The 19,565-nt window shown below is 47.9% G+C and overlaps 7 protein-coding genes across 7 annotated transcripts; 3 read left to right on the top strand and 4 right to left on the bottom strand.

Annotated features, from left to right (window-relative positions):
• Positions 1 to 238: 238 nt before the first annotated feature.
• On the top strand, positions 239 to 4,243 carry N7455_010641 (GRAM and VASt domain-containing protein; the record flags this gene model as incomplete). Its single annotated transcript, XM_040954813.2, has 2 exons — positions 239 to 779; positions 841 to 4,243. The coding sequence occupies exons 1-2, from the start codon at positions 373 to 375 to the stop codon at positions 4,241 to 4,243; spliced, it is 3,810 nt and encodes a 1,269-aa protein (XP_040814631.2). The 5' UTR covers positions 239 to 372.
• Positions 4,244 to 5,498: 1,255 nt separating this feature from the next.
• Positions 5,499 to 6,404, bottom strand: N7455_010642 (uncharacterized protein; the record flags this gene model as incomplete). The annotated part of the gene is made up of 1 exon (XM_040954954.2): positions 5,499 to 6,404. One exon carries the CDS (start codon positions 6,402 to 6,404, stop codon positions 5,499 to 5,501), a length of 906 nt encoding a protein of 301 aa, XP_040814571.2.
• A 938-nt stretch (positions 6,405 to 7,342) lies between these two features.
• Positions 7,343 to 8,167, bottom strand: N7455_010643 (uncharacterized protein; the record flags this gene model as incomplete). Its single annotated transcript, XM_040954790.2, has 1 exon — positions 7,343 to 8,167. One exon carries the CDS (start codon positions 8,165 to 8,167, stop codon positions 7,343 to 7,345), a length of 825 nt encoding a protein of 274 aa, XP_040814653.2.
• A 1,006-nt stretch (positions 8,168 to 9,173) lies between these two features.
• Positions 9,174 to 10,796, bottom strand: N7455_010644 (uncharacterized protein; the record flags this gene model as incomplete). The annotated part of the gene is made up of 1 exon (XM_040954931.2): positions 9,174 to 10,796. The coding sequence occupies one exon, from the start codon at positions 10,794 to 10,796 to the stop codon at positions 9,174 to 9,176; it is 1,623 nt and encodes a 540-aa protein (XP_040814540.2).
• A 3,507-nt stretch (positions 10,797 to 14,303) lies between these two features.
• Positions 14,304 to 15,386, top strand: N7455_010645 (HAT dimerization). Its single transcript, XM_065606494.1, has 4 exons — positions 14,304 to 14,467; positions 14,565 to 14,696; positions 15,047 to 15,140; positions 15,237 to 15,386. The coding sequence occupies exons 1-2, from the start codon at positions 14,361 to 14,363 to the stop codon at positions 14,683 to 14,685; spliced, it is 228 nt and encodes a 75-aa protein (XP_065460457.1). The 5' UTR covers positions 14,304 to 14,360; the 3' UTR covers positions 14,686 to 14,696; positions 15,047 to 15,140; positions 15,237 to 15,386.
• Positions 15,387 to 16,279: 893 nt separating this feature from the next.
• On the bottom strand, positions 16,280 to 17,409 carry N7455_010646 (uncharacterized protein; the record flags this gene model as incomplete). Its single annotated transcript, XM_065606495.1, has 2 exons — positions 16,280 to 17,081; positions 17,144 to 17,409. The coding sequence occupies 2 exons, from the start codon at positions 17,407 to 17,409 to the stop codon at positions 16,280 to 16,282; spliced, it is 1,068 nt and encodes a 355-aa protein (XP_065460458.1).
• Positions 17,410 to 17,902: 493 nt separating this feature from the next.
• N7455_010647 (uncharacterized protein) lies at positions 17,903 to 18,868 on the top strand (the record flags this gene model as incomplete). Its single annotated transcript, XM_065606496.1, has 4 exons — positions 17,903 to 17,973; positions 18,026 to 18,194; positions 18,250 to 18,504; positions 18,554 to 18,868. The coding sequence occupies 4 exons, from the start codon at positions 17,903 to 17,905 to the stop codon at positions 18,866 to 18,868; spliced, it is 810 nt and encodes a 269-aa protein (XP_065460459.1).
• Between the last annotated feature and the right edge of the window lie 697 nt (positions 18,869 to 19,565).

Consider the following 19,565-nt stretch of genomic DNA (forward strand, 5'->3'; position numbering starts at 1 on the left):
ACCAGGGGATTAGGGAAATAGCAAGAATAGAAAAGATACCAGACAACATATTACCAGTGATATCAATCAGAAATATCAAAATCAATCGCAATTGAACAGTCAAAAAACAGCAAAGAACAGTCTCAAGTTTCAGACCCCAGTCTTAACTTGGCGGGTGACTAAGTTGCGGAGCTCCAGGGGATGTTCGGACAATTCAACACGTCGCTCTCTCTTTTCACTTTGTCTCTCCGTCGATGTGCGGAACTTCTCTTACCCAAAAAGAAGAGAGAGAGAAAATCTTCAACATACACACCTCATGACAACTTTCCCTTGAGTCGCCCGGTCTGCCCGCACCAACCCCCCGATCCCCATTCCCTCTACATTCCTTCAATTATGGCCGACTCTTCGTCTTCAAGCTTGAGAGGCGAAAATAGATCGCGCCTCTCCTGGACAGTATCTGCAGAATCAAGTGCACTTGAAAGCAATGGTCGCTCATCCCATGATTCCACCCTCGAGAGACCGAAAACCCAGGGCGGAGAAGTAGTAGATCCCAAGGCTGGTCCTAGTGGATTCTCAAAGCTACTCGAGGCGCGTCGGAGGCGGAAAGAGAATAAAAAGAAGAATCAAAAACAATCCGACGAGCCACCGGTGCCCTCGGTGGTTTTGGAAAATGACCTACATGAAAGCCGATCCAATCAGTCTCGGGATGGGACTTCCGCAGCCCCGTCATCGAACGGAGAGAGCTTTGCGCCGGAGGGCGAAGGCAATAGTCTGTTGACCGATGATGAAGAGCCGGACGGGTAAGTTGAGCAACTGGCCTTATTATTTTGGACTACTCCTAATCAGCTGAGCTTCATTTAGGCCTCCGCCGCTCACCTCGCATAGCTCCCATGCCGGATTCTACACCTCGTCCTCACCATTGATTAAGACCAAATCGGTAGATGCCACAAACACGGAAGACCCTCATGCCGATGCCGAATCGGCTGTTAGCGGTCTGAGTGCCACTGGCTCAGAATCAATCCCAGGCGAAAGAATGTCCCGACGCGCAACATCGGGTATGGCATTGGATGTCCCTACCGATGCAAATGGCAAGAAACGCGGTACATCCCCTGGAAGACGCTTTTTCAGCTCAGACAAGAAAAGCGCCAATGACGACACTGAGGATTCCTCAATTAAGTCCGGGAGCAACAAGAGCGGGAGGGGTCTGTTCGGAGCCAGCCGGCGGAGCAGTCTATCATCGAAACGAGCACAGGCAGCCCCCGGCGATGTCCCGCCTGTACCTGCGCCAATTCGTACTGATCTAACTGACGACAAGCCCCGTTCGCTTGAAGCGAGCCCCATGCCGAACACCCCACCTCATACCGCTATTCCTGCGCCAGCGACAACTGTAACCCCTCCAACACCGACTGAGCACCGCCCTCTCAGTGCGCAAATCCTGTCTAACAATGTTACCGATTCACCCGAGTCTCTACAATCTGAAAATTCTCCGTCCTCCGGAGTCACTACCGTGAGCCCCTCTGGAAACATGATCTCCCACCGCCGGGTGCGGTCCGCTTCTGCAGCTCATGGCCCAAGCAAATTGTCCAACTCGGTGTCTGCACTGACGCCTCTTGAAGAAAAGACTCCCGGGGCGAAGAATGTGCCTTCAACCCAGCAAAGCGGCTTCTTCTCCTCGGTGTTTTCAGTGGCGCAAAACGCTGCCACTTCCTTCAGCAACACTATTAACGCACAACAGAAAAATCGTCCAATTTCCCAACCTGTTCCTGCTGATGCTGATAAGTCTGTCAATGAATCCACTTCGGAGGACGGCGAAAGAACATCAGACAATGGCAGCAAAATTGCGGAAGGGAGGCCATCTGCCGTAGAGACTCTTGGGGCAGGCGATCTGAACTTCAGTCATCTGGACATCGACGCACGACCCGGTGAGTCAATCACGACTGCCGACGGCGTGGTGATTACAAAACCAGGGAACCCAACTGACAAGCGCAAAAACACAGCTGTTTCCCGGCGAGATGAGGAAGCTGCCAAACTTGAAGATAAACGCGCAGCGCGCGCTGTCCAAGTAGCATACGCGAGGCCCTCGGATGCTTCATTGGCGGGCCCCACAGAAGAGGCCCTGGAGATTCAGTCTACCACCTCACTTCCGAAAGATGGCCCGATTATGGGTGATCAAACTCCCCCCAGTGGTAGTGTCATTGACGGTGACCTGAGCGGCGGCCTTAGACGCACGGGTAGTGTGCGCAGTAGACTTGCCCGGCGCCATCGGGGCTCGTCTGGGGCCACAAACTCGACAATCGGAGCGATTGGCATCAATGCCATTGCACTGGGTGCTCCTGGTGTCAATTCTAGTGTACCTCGGTTGACTGGCTTCGCGGTCGCGAGTAAAAAGCGAAATCGGGACTTTCACCAACTGTTCCGAAGTGTACCTGAAGATGATTATCTTATCGAGGATTACAGCTGTGCTTTGCAACGTGAGATCATTCTTGCCGGCCGCATATACATCTCAGAAGGGCACATCTGTTTCTCTAGTAACATTCTGGGATGGGTCACGACTCTAGTGATCAGCTTCGATGAGGTTGTTGCTATAGAAAAGGAGAGCACAGCCATGGTGTTCCCCAATGCTATTGCCATTCAGACACTCCACGCCCGTCATACTTTCCGCAGTTTGCTCAGTCGCGAGTCCACATATGACCTAATGGTTAACATTTGGAAGATCAACCACCCCACCATCAAGAGCTCTGTGAACGGAACCCGTGTGACCAATGGAACCGGTGATAAGACAGAAAAGGTTGGGGAGGAGGAGGAGGGGAGCGAGTCCGAGAGCGATGCCACGGACGAAGATGAAATATACGATGAGGACGAGGAAGGAGACCATGCCGATAGCTTCTTCGAGGCCGGCGACAGTGCCAACGCCAGTGCATCATCATTGCCAGTGCGAAAGGGATTAAGCCGCAAGGCGTCCAGTCTATCCGCGAATGCAGCTGTGCCAGCGGCCGGCACGAATGGGAATGGCGATAAAAAGAACGGCGACAAAGGCACTTCCAAGGATGCGCCTGCTGATTTCCCAGGCCCGGCTACACATGCACCCACCGAATACGTCGACGCTAACGGACAGTACGAAAAACTCATCAAAGATGAAATAATTCCCGCACCGCTCGGCAAGGTCTTCTCTTTGGTTTTTGGCCCAGCATCCGGCGAGTTTATGACCAAGTTCCTTGCCGACAATCAAAAATGTGGAGAGCTACAGTTTGAGGGAACAGCGAAGGGTTTAACGACCGAATCCCCAACTAGGAAGTACTCATACATCAAACCTCTCAATGCTCCAATTGGTCCGAAGCAGACGAAATGTATCAGTACCGAGACCATGGATTTATTAGACCTTGAAAAGGCCGTTCTTGTCACTCTGAGCACCCAAACACCTGATGTGCCCAGTGGCAACGTTTTTGCTACCATGACCAAGTACCTCTTTACATGGGCTCCTGGCAACCAAACTCGCTTCCTCATGACCTGTACTATTGAATGGTCAGGCAAGAGTTGGCTGAAGGGCCCTATTGAGAAAGGCGCAATTGACGGGCAAACGACCTTTGGCAATGAGCTTGTCAAAGCCCTGCAAGTTGGAGTTGCTCCCCGCGGGCGTGCCACTGGCGCCGGACGAGGCAAAGGAAAGCGCAAGAAGGGCGACGGCGCAGGGCGGGAGTCAATCGCAGCTGCTTCGATGAAGGTTACTGTAGATCCCACCGCCGGAAAGGGAGAATCATGGGGACTATTCGAACCAGTCCGCCCCCTCCTAGAGCCATTTACCAGCATTCTCAGCCCGCTATGGAGTAGCAACGTCGCTATCCTAATTATCGGAATCTTATTCTACATGGCGTTCTTCCGATCCTCGTCATCCCCATCCATGCTTTCGCATGAAGTCGGCTGTCCCGGTCACAGTTTGCCCCAGAGACTGGCTGCATACGAGGAGATGTGGCGACGTGAAGAGACCGAGCTCTGGAACTGGCTTGAAGATCGAGTTGGTATGGACGGAATGGTCTTTCCGAACGTTTACCGATCGCCCGAGCCACACCCAAGTCGCAGGTCATCTGGAGTCAGTACAAGTGATGAGCGTGAGCTCGCTGCACGGCTTCGCGAAGAGAAGATCTCTGACCGTGAGATGGACCATGCCCTCCGTACCACCCGCCAACGTCTCGACGTCCTTGAAGAGATGATGGGCAAACGCAAAGCCCAATGGGAAGCTGAAGAACCAGCCAAGTCTGAATTGTGATGACCGGCAGTGTTGTCCCTCCTTGCACATAAAACCAACCAACCTCTTCCCTATCCTTTCTACACTTGTCTCCTGAGACGAGGTCCTTTCCCAACACCACACAAAATCTATTTCCTTGTTTTTACAACTTGTTTTATTCTCAACCATTTATCAGGGTGCTATCCTGGAGTTATGGGAACAAGCAGAGCTGTTCCCTTGCTGTTGATATTTATTCCTCCTCACATTCATTCTGAAAACTCCACTGTCGTTATCTCAACTTTCCCTGTCGTGTCCTTCGATACACAGGCCGCCTTTCCTTGCATGTACATGAGCGCCAACTATCTTGTCTCTACCGGTCTACGAGCTACCGGCTTCGATTTTTCTTACCATTCTTGCTGATTGTTCATCTGAGCGTGCTGGCTACTTCTTTTCTTTGCCCCCATTGGGCTTCTCTGTGAATATCTCGAGCTAATGCTATGTGATTTACATATCGAATTTAGGCTATGCCTAACAGTTTTTTGCATTTGTAATACTAGACGAGTAAAACGCTATTTTTGTTCCTTGGGGGCTATAAAACCAATTGGCTTTTAACACCTTTTTTTAAAATCGACTACCTAGGTGTACCTGTGCCCAGGTGGACTTCCGTGTTGATTACGTGGTGAATGCCAATAACCCCTTTCCACAATCCTCCCCCATTCACCTATTACTCCCACACCTTACGCTGCTTAGCGCAATGCTGGTAACTCTTGCTATTAACGGTGTTTGATTACACTGCTGGCACTTTTTAGAGCCCTCCTCATTAAAGAAGCATTGGATCTCGAATGATTCATCAGTCACTGTGGGGTCGAATGTGTTAATAGATGTCCGAACACACTTCATACACCAAGTGTTCTTCGGTTAAAGTCGACGATATCGGATTGCGGGAGCCATAGTGAAGAAGGCGATTGATGAACTACTCTACAAGCACATAATTCAATGATACTTCGATTGGATATTGCAAATGAGCATTAGATCACAAATAACAAGCTTCTGCATAAATCAACCACCCATTCCGGCTTTGGCCGAAGAGGTCCATCTCGCTATTCTTCTTGCATTCGTCCCGTATGAGCTTCTTATTCTTTCACAGCTTATTGGTCTGGCTATCGGAGGCAGATTTATCTTTATTACCGCCAGCTTTGTCTTATTAGTCGTATTTGGAATATTCACCAGCCCAATATTTGGCGTCAGCTTCGTCGTACCAGCCTCATCTTCCTCCATTCCACTGGACTAGCATATTTTAGGCTCCCAGCTGGATCTTCGATGTCTTCTCCAAATTGATTGCTACATTCTTCGCCGGGTGGGTCTTTTTCTTTGGCTGGACTTTTGGCTTCGTTTCTGGCTTTGTCTTGAGTTCCAGTTTGCTCTTCGTCTCGGGCTTGCTCTTCGTCTTCGCGTCAGGCTTCTTTGGGCCTAGGGTTGCCTTAGTCTTCGATACTGGTTTTGGGTTGGTCTTTGCCTCTGGTTTCAGCTTGGGATTTGTGTCGGGCTTTGCATTGTTCTTCGCCACTGGTCTGCCCTTCGCCTCTGGGTTGGTCTTTGTCTCTGGTTTCAGCTTGGAATTTGTGTCGGGCTTTGCATTGTTCTTCGCCACTGGTCTGCTCTTCGTCTCTGGTTTGCTCTTCGTCTCTGGTTTGTTCTTCGTCTCTGGCTTGCTCTTCGTCTCTGGTTTGCTCTTCGTCTCTGGTTTGCTCTTCGTCTCTGGTTTGTTCTTCGTCTCTGGCTTGCTCTTCGTCTCTGGCTTGCTCTTCGTCTCTAGTTTGGTCTTTGTCTCTGGTTTCAGCTTGGGATTTGTGTCGGGCTTTGCATTGTTCTTCGCCACTGGTCTGCTCTTCGTCTCTGGTTTGCTCTTCGTCTCTGGTTTGTTCTTCGTCTCTGGCTTGCTCTTCGTCTCTGGCTTGCTCTTCGTCTCTGGTTTGCTCTTCGTCTCTGGTTTGGTCTTTGTCTCTGGTTTCAGCTTGGGATTTGTGTCGGGCTTTGCATTGTTCTTCGCCACTGGTTTGCTCTTCGTCTCTGGTTTGCTCTTCGTCTCTGTTTTCCTCTTCGTCTTCGTGTCTGACGTGCTCTTTACTTCCGGTTTTGGCTTGATCGTCACGAACGTTACTGTTGGTCTGAACAGCATCACTTTCGGTTGTACTTCAATCATCTTGATATTTTTGAGGCCTCGTAGTTTCCAGATTTGTCGTGGTGCAAAATATTTGGATAGCAGCGTTCTCCCAAATGCCTAGGTGATTCATTAGCATCTTTGTCAGCAGTGTGGTTGGGCACCTCGGCGTCAGCATCAGCCTCAACCTCGTATTCGCCTGCATCGAGGTTAGCGTCAGCAGGAAATCATCCGCCGGCATCTTCCTTGTCTGTGCTTTCGTCGCTAGCGTCACCCTTCTTGTCATTGTCATTGTCGCTGGTAGTGTGCCGTTGCTAGGGTGAAGAGCGTGGACTTGAACAGAACCCACAAATGCAGGTGGGGGTTAATCCCCGCCATGTAGGCCATTATGGCCGATTCAATAATTGGGTCGCAGTGCATACTGTAAGAACAGCCGGATACATTATTTTGTCTGGCTTTTGATTATTACTACTTACTACTGTGTTGAATGAAATCAAAGTTGAAATAATTTAGAAATGTGACGGACATCACCGTCTAACACGTCTGCTCCGGAGATACAATTTTCTCTAGGATGATCCAAATGAGGTGTTACGAGTTGTATTTTAAAGATATTCGATTAAATTCTAATCTGCAAGTCATTTGATATTGGATTTGCCACTCTTTTAAATGAGCCTCAGTTTAGGAACAACGCAAATGACCGCTTTTGCTTTCATCGATTTAGTCAAATTTGTGGACAGGGACAGTGGAATCCTAATTATGGTGATCTTACAGAATGGAAATAATGAGGTAGAAATTAGTTGCATTGCTATGTCCTGCGTAAATGCATCCAGGAAACTGTAGCAATGACCCCGGGGGGGGGGGGGGGGGGGGTTCGTTTTTCCCTTTTTTCTGATGTGAACTTCGTAAAATCCTCAATTACAGGCGCCCATTTTCATGACCTTATTAATTCCAAGGTTCAGGAAGTGCAAAATGCAACACACCTACTCCCATGCCGGGCCGTGTCCCTTGGTGCTCTGTCTCCAGCCGCGGTAGGAGATGTCTCGTCCACTGCTCTGGCTTTGGCCTGTCGCACCGCCACCGACTCCCATGGTGTCATCTTCAGACACGCTGGGCTTGCGGCATTCTTTGACCAAGACTTTGCAGTAGTAGAAAAATAGCTGGTAGTCCACGGGCCGTCCCAAATTCTTCACCTCTTCCTCGATAAACGGGACTTTCAAGACCTCTCCGCGGAGCTCTTGTAGAAGTCGAAGAAGCGCAACTTCGAAACCGGGATGGTGGTCCTCTGTCTTCAGACGGTTGAACTGGTTCTGGTACGCCATGATGAAGTCCGCAGGGGTAGCAAAGTTCTTGCGATTAATTTCCTCCCATCTCTTCAACTCGCTCGCAACAAACTTGGACTGGTTTTGAAGGCTCACCAGCTTGATTGTGCTGAAGATCTCGTCAGCGTAGGTGAGGTTGCTTGAATGTGCTCTGACTTTGAGTTGAAGTGCGGCCTCGATTTGGTTAAACAACCAGGCAGCAACAACAAGAGTCCAGTACTTCCATCGGTTATAGTTGAGATCTCCTGGGTTGGGTCTCGGAATATCAGTGCTCACGAGTGCATCGAGCTTGAAGGGTCGCAAGACATGAAGGATCTCATTGCCCCACACCGTAAGGCTAGACTCTGGCTTGAGCTTTGAGATGTCTAGAAGGGTTGCAGGAGCCGCCTTGGGCAAATTGGTAGCCTGGGTTAGAGGCGGTGCGGAACGGATTTCACGCTCGGCATTATGCCGGCCGCCACGAGGGGTGTCAGAAAAGAACGACATGATAGCCGAGCAAGGAACAGAAGTAATTGTAGGAATGAGTGAAATGACTGAGATTTGTGACTTAAAAGAAGATATTGTTAACAAATCATTGCATTTCTCCAAAGGAAATGCCATCAACTCACTGTGGATGGTTCTTTCAGATCAAAAGTGTGCGTTCTTCTGGTTCTTCTGACTGAAGCAATGTCCGTGGTGGTTGTAAGAGGAAAGAAAGAATGGAAGAAGAGGAAGAAGAGAAGAGAATTTAAAGGTGTCGTTTGTATGTGGAAAGAGCACAAACGAGGCAGTGGTGACCGAGTAGAGTCAACATAGCATAACTCTTATGTCGGCGTAAGTGAAGTTTGATAGTCTCATTTTAAAATATTCGACTGCCATCAATACAATGTCATTTCTGTTTTTGACCACCAGAAAAGACCTTGTCATAAGTCTCAGAAGTCACGAGCCCTTTAATTGATGTAATTTTAACTAAAAATGTATCAGCGCACATGTAGCGAAATTTCCTGACATTTTCTCTATGTCCCAATCCCCCTTAGATACGGCATATTTTGGTCCTGGTCCGCAGACTTGTTAAATCAGAGTACACTCATTTCATATTAGTGACATTCAATTCATTAGTGTTTCTTACGAGTAGGCATATATCGGGGTGCGGCGCATTTCTTAGGGCCAGGAGGTCACGTGAATGATCTATACAGCCAACATATTCCAAAAGGGATCAATGAAACTGCAAATAGAAGAGTTGAGACGCGTCCCGTTACAACATTTCCTAGAGCCTGTCTGTCATATATCAGATCATAATTGTGGTCTAAGGCATACGTATGACGGACGGCTTCTCCGCATTAGCTTCTCTACATTCAAGGCATATTATTGCCTATACATTTGAGGTTTTTGTTGCGAGTTTTAATACACTGCATTTCGCTGATAATACCTGGTAGTCTTGCATTATGTACTATATTGTAAATATTATATCTATGACATTCACGGCTAATTGATCATGGGTCGGTGCCATCAATTAAGCTTCAACCTTTCCACCTGCCACGCTCCGTTGCTGAGAAGAAGCAATGGCTTGATTTTTCGGTAGTGACGTTTTCCACGCCTTGACTCCTGAGTTAAAGCCTTCATCGATCTGCTCCAGTGTAATTCCAGCAGTCTCTGGCATGAACAAAAAGGTTAATATCCAGATGACGGCAGTGACGCCTGCGTAGAAATAGCCCACACTGGGACCCATGTTCCCGTGATTGGCATCCAACATATAAGGCGTCCAAAATGTTGCACCAAAGGCAAATATACCATAGAATACCGTCGTGTTGGCTTGTCCGAAGGTGCGAAGTGAGACGCTATGCATCTCCACAGAAGATAGGTTAGCACTCGCAGCAATAGTCCCACCGAAGACAAAAGCCCACAAGCACAGAAAAACAACGGTCACAATTTCGGCTCTTGCATCCTTTTCGAGAGCGGTGCTCACAGAGGAAAGAGTGAGCATGCAGGCACCCATGACAGCATAACCCCAAAGCATGGCAGCTCTCCTTCCACCATATTCCACAATGAACGGACCAAATAATGATCCTCCTAGGATGCATAACCCAATGATGACATTGATTAAGTATGGATCGCTGATGCCGACGCCTTTGAGGAACAGAGTAGCGTACGGTTGTACAAATTGGATACCAGTAATGGCGAGTCCAACCATAATCATGGCAGATGTCATGGTGCGACCGATATGCTTGCTGCGGTAAATATCAAAAATCGAGACAGCTTTGCGGCTCGCACGCTCGCTCTCAAGGTTGGTTCTGATATCATCAATCTGCGCAGTGATTTCCGGCGAATATGGACTTTGGTTGTATAGCGCGCCGAATGATTTCCGTGCCTCCTCCTCTCGGCCGTGTCCCATGAGCCAACGTGGAGATTCAGGGAGCATCAAGATACCAGCACCTAGAATAACTCCTAGGGGTATTTGGCATAGAATGGGTGTCTTCCACTGCCAATCGTTCGTTGGCTCTAGACGAGCAGAACCCGCACACACGGCGAAAGCACCAACATTCCCCCCAGCGAGTCCAATATTATACAACCCTAAAGATAACCCGCGCTTGTTGGCGACGATGCACTCGGAGCCATATGTCACACTGGCTGCCATCAGCTGTCCAATTCCCACAGCACTGATTGATCTGCACACCATGTAGCGCAAGAAACTGCCACCGGTGCCAAGCATTCCAGCGGCACCAATGATAGCCAATGTGCAGCCAGCTTGGATTGATCCCCTGCGTCCGATGTATTGACCGGTGACCCCCGCTATCCCGCCTCCAATGGCAATGAACAGGAAGTTGAGACTGATGATGGATTGTTGTAGTGGCGTCAACGAGCAATGCTGAATCTGGGCATACGTGTTCGGGTCTAGGACTTGCTCGCAGCTTCCAAATGCGTGTTTGTAAGAAGGCATGACCAGGACCGTGCCGGCGTAGCCGTTGTCGAAATTCGAGATCCATGCGGAAAATGAGACCCATAATGAGAGCCGTAACATGGATCCGGTCGTGCTTGGGGCATTATTTGTACTAATGTGTTGGGTAGTGGAATTGGTGAGCGTGTCGTTAGAGCTGGGCTCAGGCTCTATTTTGGGGGTTGCATCTTGCAAACTCATGTCGAGCGGATTTTGAGTAACAGAAAAGACAGTATTGCTTGCTGAGTTCAGTTCATGGCTATTGAGGATGGAGGTATGGACCATCAGGCGGAGTATATATGGAACTTTGAGGTGGAGCAGCAGGGCACTACATTCCAAAGCCGAAACATACCATACGTACACCTTATCAGAAAGAATGTGAGACATGATCTACACCCAGTGGACAGCTTGCTAGTTACCAGCCCTAAAATACCGCTGGGAAAAACCAGAAATGACATAGACTATGGCAATTGCAATAAAGGTTTTAAAGCCAATCGGAGAATTCACCGGCCGAAAACATTCCCAAGCTCAAGAACCTCGCGCTAAGAGGCCTATAGGTCAGGTCCAAGTTGAGTCAAGAGGCAGGTCTTCATTATGCAGCATCGAGTTGTGGTTAAATAGTTGCATACGCCTCGCTGTAATAGTATAGTTTAATAAAGATACCCTGGGATTCCATTGTTTCCAAGTTTGTTGCATTCAATGTGGTTGGTCAACAGGTCAAGGATCATCGGCACTTAATAGGATCAACGATAATTAGGGCTGTCCTGCAAGTAAATCAATGTAGGTAGGTCCCACATATTAAGCATCATGTCTTGAGAATTTACCTTCCGTGCAGAGATCCGTCCCACTTTGGAGCCATCATAAACCCGAAGGCCTTATACCGAAGAATGGACTACGAAATCACGCACCTGAAATTCTCAAAATAAAAAAGACGAGTCCTTTATGACATGCCCTGCGAGGGGTATTATAGGGATACATCACCGGCTGAAACCTACAATCAAGATAACCTGGTATGCTTGCCCTAGACCCGCTCTTTTTTTGGTATTCATTATTCTGGTTATCTTTGTCGACTACATAGTACGTACAACATGATTCTCTTATAATTAGCATTGAAGGGAATGTACAAAATATATAGCTTTGCTTCTAGATCTGTCAATAACGCACGTGGGAAAACAAGCGCAGCACACTATTTGTCGATTTATGGCAGAGGCTTTTGGTAGCTGCAGTCACATTAAACTCGCCGAAGCCCCAACGCCCAAATCTAGCTTGATCAGAGTAAGATACTTTTAGCTGAGACTTAATTGAGACCTCATCCCTTTTCAAATGTCGTGATCGCGTACCTCTAGATAGGGCTAGACCTCGCCAAACGCGGGTTTGGGTTGGGTTTTCAATTTCCTTACCCGCCCATGGGCAACCCACCGCGGGTTTTGGCTTTGATGAACCCGCCCATGGGCTCTTGGCGGGTACCCGCGGGTTGCCCAAAATACCCAAAAACATGCATAAATCGTGGATAAACTTGATTAGTCATCTAGTGTAATTTTGGTCATTTATTTCTGTCACGCTTTTGAGTGGATATTACACTGAAACAATGAACGCCATCGACCTGGAAATATATATCCTCTACAAGTAGATCACTGCCCCTATCGCCCTGCTTTACACATCTGAAGGGATTACAGGCCACATTGATGATTTTATGTAAATTCATCAATGAGAATCTTTCGAGTGAGCTCAAAAATATTATCCTTAGTTCGATCATTTAAAATCAGTGATTTGGACCTTCTCAGTGTCCTCCCAAAGTCGTATTCATCTCCGGGCGGGTTGGGTTGGGTTGGGTTGGGTTTTGGGTACCCGCGGGTTTTACGCGACTTAGGAATAGATAGATCTAAACGCACGACGCGACTGGAACAAAATCCACAATCAAGTACTTAAGATGAAAAAAAATCCCCCCTTCTTCTAATACCAGTGGCCTTTTACTTCAGTATGGCGTCTTCTTCCTTATTATCGCGATCAATATATCGGCCTTTCAGTCCACTGCTCTCTATTGAGCCGTTATCTGACGGCTTCTTGGATTCTGACATTCAATCCTCCGTAAGAAAATGGTCCCTTCCACTAGCCTCTGAGTGTTGCGGCGCTACCTATATGTATACTAAGATGGACCGCAGCCTTTGACAGGACCCCGTAAAACCTACGACATAACTACTCGAAGACCTCTAGCGACACTCCGACGTGTGGGACCTCAGCACAGAAAGAAATGGATTGCGTATGAGTCGTATCTAGAGACAGAGTTTCTTGAATGGTGGAAGGAAACAGAGTACGGCTAAAAGCTGAACGGAGAAGGCCAATCCTAGATCAAATGGTCCACCGGATCGCGTCACGCTGATGTGTGGAAACACTTTGACTAGGTGGCTGATATTGATTCTGGGCGTCCTCGAGTCATCTGCCAGGCTTGTCTCACTGTGCTTGATCATCCATAGTATAAAGGGAATGGGACAAGCGCTATGAGTAGACATAAAAAGTCTAATACTTGTCGTAAAGGGAAGAAAAAGGGATTTAATCAGTCATTGATTTCGGATTCTTTGCAGAACCATTTCACGAGAGACTTACCCAGTGTCCACAGAGTGACAACATTTTAAATCGAGGAGCAGATATTGAAGATAATTACGTGTCTTCGTTTGCCTTTCTAGACGGTGGAGAACCCGGTGTTTCAGAGGCTACTCAGCCTTTTATATTCTGGTCCCGGAGAATTGGAACTCCTGTTAGCGAAGACCCTGCGGAGACGGCTCCGGGATGCAGTCAATTGCCAGCAAGAGTTACAGTTACAAGATCTGCCTGAAGATGCTAAGGTTTCCCTCGCTTTAGATTGTTGGACCAGTCCATTTTAGCAGGCATTCATGGCAATCACGGTTTATTTTATCGACAAAGATTGGAACTATAGGGAAATGCTCCTCGGCTTTGAGCCGTTGCACGGTCCTCATACAGGCAATAACCTTAGTGATGTTTTGCACCGGTTACTGGAGGAACGAAAACTTCTCGATCGTATTTTTAGCGTTACTACAGATAACGCTACCAACAACGACACCATGATACGCGCCTTACAAGAGAGACTGCTCTCTATCGGAGCTATTAGCTCTAGGGAATCAATAGTCCGGGTTCCCTGCATGGCTTATGTGATCTAGCTTTGCCTGAAACAGCTACTGGGACATATCAGGGCAGCACCTAAGAATAAAGAAGTCAGAGCCTTTTGGTCCGACACCCAAGCCCACGGGTTGAAGGATTCGATCAACTATGGAGACGTGGCTCATATACTAACAAAGGTGAGCTAAGATATTCACTTTTTCAATATACTCAGAGCACTGACAGTATTAGATTCGATCCTTTGCGATCTTTGTCAACGTAAGCCCACAACGGTGTGATGCTTTTTTATGCCTCCAATCAGGTGGTACTCGGCTTTTTCCGTTACATGACGTTCAGACACGCTGGAATTCAACTTTTTTGATGCTTCGCCGAGCACGCCGGCTAAGAAATGTAATCGATAAATACTGCTGCGATCATGAATACTCGCAGCTTAAGGTTACCGACGTTGAATGGAGGCAAATTGACTACCTCGTTTATTTGACCAAACCGTTTTTTCAGTTTACCATGGCTCTGATGAAGACCAGAGACGTCACAATCCATAGTGTGTTCCTTGTGTATAGGAAACTACTGGAGCATATCGAACGGTCGAATCGAAGATTGAAGAGAAAGATAACACCCTGGAAGAAAGATATGTATGGCGCGTTGCTTGTGGCGAGGCAGAAGCTGAAAGAGTACTACGAAAAAACCTACCGCGACCATGGTTTTCTCTATGGCACTGGAACATTACTTGCCCCTTAGTATAAACTGAGTGCTTTTGATGCTCGAGAGTACTCAACTTGCTATGAAGATACGTCAAAAAGGTACTGTGAATATTTGAGAGCATCTTTCACATAGTATCAGCAGCAGAACCCCGAGTTGCTATTCCGTACGGTCCAGCGATCTTCCAATTCGCATAGCACAGAGCTTGATCGGCTACTCGAGCCACCTGGTGTATCGATTTTCCATGAAGGAGTAGAGTATGACGAAGTGGACCAGTATCTTCGCGAAGGCACGAGCAATCAGTACAACACACTGGAACAACTGACTGACCTCGAATAGCCAATGTCCCTGTGTCGCCGCGACTTTATTGGAAAGAACACGAGCGCGAATTCCCAGTGCTGTCTAGGCTCGCACGAGACTTGCTTTCAGTCCCTGCCACCGGCGCGGGTGTAGAAAGGCTCTTCAATAGCGCACGAGACATTTGTCATTATCGCCGAGGGTCTCTTCACGAAGGGACCATTCAAGACTTGATGATATATATGTGCTCAGAAAAGCTCACACTAGAGGGACAGCAATTGATTCGTCTGGAGAAACCGTTGGAGAGCGAGAGCTAAGAGGCACTTGAAGAGGATGAAGCGTTGAAGGCAATCGAAGAGGATGTAGAGCCGATCAGCGACAATGAGGAGATTGAAGAGAGCGAGAATCTCGAGGGTAACTCTGAGCCAGAGGAGACATACTAAGTGGAGTGTACGGTGGTAGAGACCGGCCGGAGCTCTATACACAGACATATTCACGAACCTGAATAAGAAGAAGAGAGTGTGGAGGAAGACGTGGTTGATTACGACGAAGCAGATTTACTTCCGCCTCCAATCATACAATTGAGTGATAGAAGCCAGAAGAGATCTTCTGGTCGGGTAACAATGCCCTCCAGCAGACTGCGAGGTTACGAGGTATACTAGTCTTTATAATTAGCCAATTTGATTTCTTCAAGCCCTTCATGTTCCTTTCCAAATATTCACAGCTAGAAGCTAGTAGTTACGCCATCGAAACAATTAGATAATCGAAAATTACTGCATAACTTAGTGTAAAATGATCAGTCAGCTTTTTTTGCTTTTTTGGGTAATCGCGGGTACCCATTTGGGTCTTGGGTTGGGTTTCCCGGATGACAACCCGCCCATGGGTTTGCTGACTAAGACCCAACCCGGCCCATGGGCTGGGTTTTCGCGGGCGGGTTTGGGCGGTGGGCGGGTTTTGGCGAGGCCTAGTCGTGACTCGTGACAGTTCGCTTTGTGCCCTTCTGAAATCACCTCAGCATGGCTCCTAGAGCACAAGACGCACCCATAAGCAGACTGTGTCGCTCCCCGAACGACAACTGTGTTGTTGGCTCTATTTGTTTCCTCCGTATGTATCTTTGAAGGAAATTAACCACCCACAATGGCATTGTTGTCGCGAGGGTTTGTGGGCGTTAAGGGAAGTCACCAATTTCCACTTCGTATACCATAATTGGGGCTCGGTATGCAGTATTGCTGCTTCAAATCGACTACATGCAAGTGGCTTACATGCGCAGCTCGCTTACCGATTACGTTACACCAAGACACACAGCGAGTTACGCCAAGACGGTAGGGCATATGTTGTAGGATGTAGGGTATAGGATGTAGGGTAGATTGTAGGGCGCGGAACTGTTCTAGCAGGATCGATGCGAAATGCACGCAAATTATTGCTCCATCAGAAGCCAGTCCAAAGTGGAGCAAAACAGAATCCTTGTGCTTGGTCAAGAGTAAGTTCATATAAAACGGAAGCTACAAAGATAACAATCCAAAATTTTTGCACTTGGTTGGATAAAATGTATTTCACCGTTTGCTCTTAGAATTAGGTCCCAAAGTGCAGCCGCTATCAAAAGCATTGTATCCATGCTCTGCCATCCAGTCGTCATTGGCAAACTTTGTCAGATAGTTACGAAGACTATCCGGCAATATAACGACAACAAGCTTGTCTTCCACGTTAAGTTCAGGACGAGCTTCGACCAGCTGAGCTAGTGCGGCAATAGTCGCACCGGAAGACCCTCCACAAAGAAGCCCTTCCTCTCGCACAAGACGTCGGGCATACTGGAAAGAATCCCGATCGGAGGTTTTAATCCAGAGGTCGGGCTCAGCTTGATTCAAGACCTCCGGCACAAAGTCGTACCCGATGCCTTCAACCCTGTATTCCGCTCTTAGATTGTTAAGATCGTCTGGTTGAGCAAGAACTGATCCAAATGGATCAACTGCCACGCACAGGATATCCTTCCTGTGTTTCTTAAGACCCCTTGTTGTGCCCGTGACGGTTCCTCCGGTACCAGCTCCGCTGATTAACACGTCGATCCGTCCTTCCGTTTGGTGCAACAGCTCCTCCGCGGTCCCAAACTCATGTGCAGCCGGATTTTCAGGGTTTGTGTACTGATTAAGGATAAAGGAGTTCGGAATCTCCTTCTGGAGACGCTGTGCCACGCTAATGATGGAGTCCGGGGAGTCGATGGGAACACCGGCTGGAGTACGAACGACCTTCGCTCCTAAAGCTTTCAAAATCTGCTCCTTTTCAAGCGACATCTTCTCCGAGAGCGTGATGATGCATTCGTAGCCCTTGATGGCCGCCATCAAGGCAATAGCGATTCCACTGTCCCGTCATATGACATTAGCCCCTTCCCTTACTGCTCATGTAGCCACTTTTAGACTCACGTGTTGCCACTCGAAGCCTCAATCAACGTATCTCCGGGTTTGATCGTCCCATCTCTTTCCGCTTTCTCAATCATGCGTTTGGCGATCCGGTCCTTCACTGAACCACCTGCATTAAAGTATTCGAGCTTCGCATACACCTGCGCTTTAATTCCAATTGCAGCAGGAAGGCGGTTGAGACGGACTAATGGCGTAGCTCCAATACAGTCTGCGACAGAGCCATTCTTAGATTGGCCGAGAAACGGCCCGGCTTTGCTTGTGTCTTCCATGGGATTGTATGATATTTTGGAGCAATGAGGATTGATGAGAATGAATGAAAAGTAGTCTTTTCCGGTATTATTTTGAAGACAATGGCCATCTAGTTTAGGAAACCGATAGGGCGCACCTGGGCGGTTACCAGTTATCTCAAAAAGGAAATCGTAAGGGCTCAATCGGCGCCAAGCCTTTCCAAAAGCCTCATATCGATGACGCCATGTCGTTAGGTAGGTAAGGAGCATGCCCAGGTGCGGAATATCTGAGTAAACATCACTCTGGGCCGCTCTATATTATAAATCGACAAATAGAAGTGTACTACCAAGAAAGGAAACCAGTAGGGCGTATCGTATCAAATGGAAACTCCGGGTGACTCCGAGAAAGAAAATGGGGTGGTTTGCCCCACATCAACAGGTCGATAAAAAGACGCAGATACCCAATTTTTGACTTCCCTTAATATTCTCCCCCATTAGACTATTTCTCTATCAGCAATCTCAACCGACTCTTGGAATGACGACTCCGCCAGAACGCATTCAGTCCCCCGAGGACAAGTCTCGCCTGATCGAACACTTCGAACAAAGGTACAAGTTATTTTCTTATTCAATAGAGTGATAGAGGTCTGACAGCTTGCAGTTCGATCGAGAACCACAATGCTGCGTGGGACAACCTTTGGGAGACTGATAACAGCGACATGTGGGACAGAGGGAAGCCCTCACCTGCCTTGATCGACCTTCTAGAGCAAAGAAAAGACGTCTTGAGCCCAATTGCAGCTAACGGCCAGAGGAAGAAGATTCTCGTACCTGTAAGATGCTTTGTCTCATATTTCTCACAAAACTAGGAAGCTTACCTCTGTGTAGGGATGCGGGAAAGGCTACGATGTGGTCATGCTTGCTCTGCATGGATTCGATGCCGTTGGGCTCGAGATCTCAGCCAAGGGAGTTTGCACTGCAGAGGAGTATGCGCAGAAAGAACTCCAAGCGCCACAAGCATACAACTTTGGACCTGCTTGGGCAAATAAGTTTGAAAGAGGCTCGGTATCTTTCATTCAAGGTGATTTCTTCCAATTAGACTGCACGAAAGGGGAGAAGTTCGACGTAATTTATGACTACACTGTAAGTCATCAGGCATGTAGACCGCCGCACATAAGCTAACTCAAGGCAGTTCCTTTGTGCTCTCCATCCGATAATGCGTGCTCAGTGGGCCTCGCGTATGGCTGACCTGTTGTTTCCGGGTGGTCTTCTGATTTGTCTGGAGTTTCCTCTCTTCAAAAAAATCAGTTATCCAGGTCCACCATGGCCCTTGAAAGGCGTGCACTGGAATTTGCTGGCTGAGGGTGGTGATGGAATCCTCTATCCTCCCAAACAAGACAAACAGATGGTAATAGGTTCTTTCGAGAGGAAGTGGTATATCAAGCCCGAGAGGTCCTACGAGAGTGGACAGGGCACTGATATGTTGAGCATTTACGCAAGGAAGTAAGCCCAAAGCGGTTAGAAATATGACCTTTGACTACCGCATCAGTACAAGCCATTCTTTTTATTGAATGTATTGTAACATTTGAAGAGAGAGCAGCCGAGACACTACTTTTCAAGCCGCTTCTCAGGCAGCTTCAAGAACATAAGAACCAAAACCAAACTGCCGCAGGATATTGCTATGCTCAAGTTAGCTAAAAGAAAATAGCACTCAGGGAACTCTCCCATACCTGCAATGACCCCAAAAGACTGCAAGAAACAATTTCTTACAATCAACTGAACCGGCTCAGACAAGGTAAAAGCAAATCGATGATCATTCAAAGTGTGCCCGACAAGCTCAGTATTGTGACCGTATTAGATGAGAAACAAAGCGCCAAGCAAAATTTGAACACAAACCTGGGGTATATCTTCGCGCAGTGGAATTTCCTGGGACAGACACCTTTCAAAAACCGCGCGACTGAATGAAGATGCCACATAAACACTCACTACTAATCTCAAATATTGGCAGAGGTAATAATTTATCATAGCAATGGCTGTCATTTGGCTTTGGACCGATACCGACAATTCTAAGGCACATACGAGAATGTCACACATTCCGAGGCCCATGCCAGCGTAAAAATCATATCGCGAAACGATGGTCGATGTGGCCATCGTCCTGCTATCAATGCATTGCTGGCTCTTGCGACCACACAGCCTGCAATTAA

The sequence above is a fragment of the Penicillium solitum genome (assembly GCF_028829755.1).
Source record: "Penicillium solitum strain IBT 25940 chromosome Unknown utg000008l_segment0_segment0, whole genome shotgun sequence".
Taxonomy (NCBI): domain Eukaryota; kingdom Fungi; phylum Ascomycota; class Eurotiomycetes; order Eurotiales; family Aspergillaceae; genus Penicillium; species Penicillium solitum.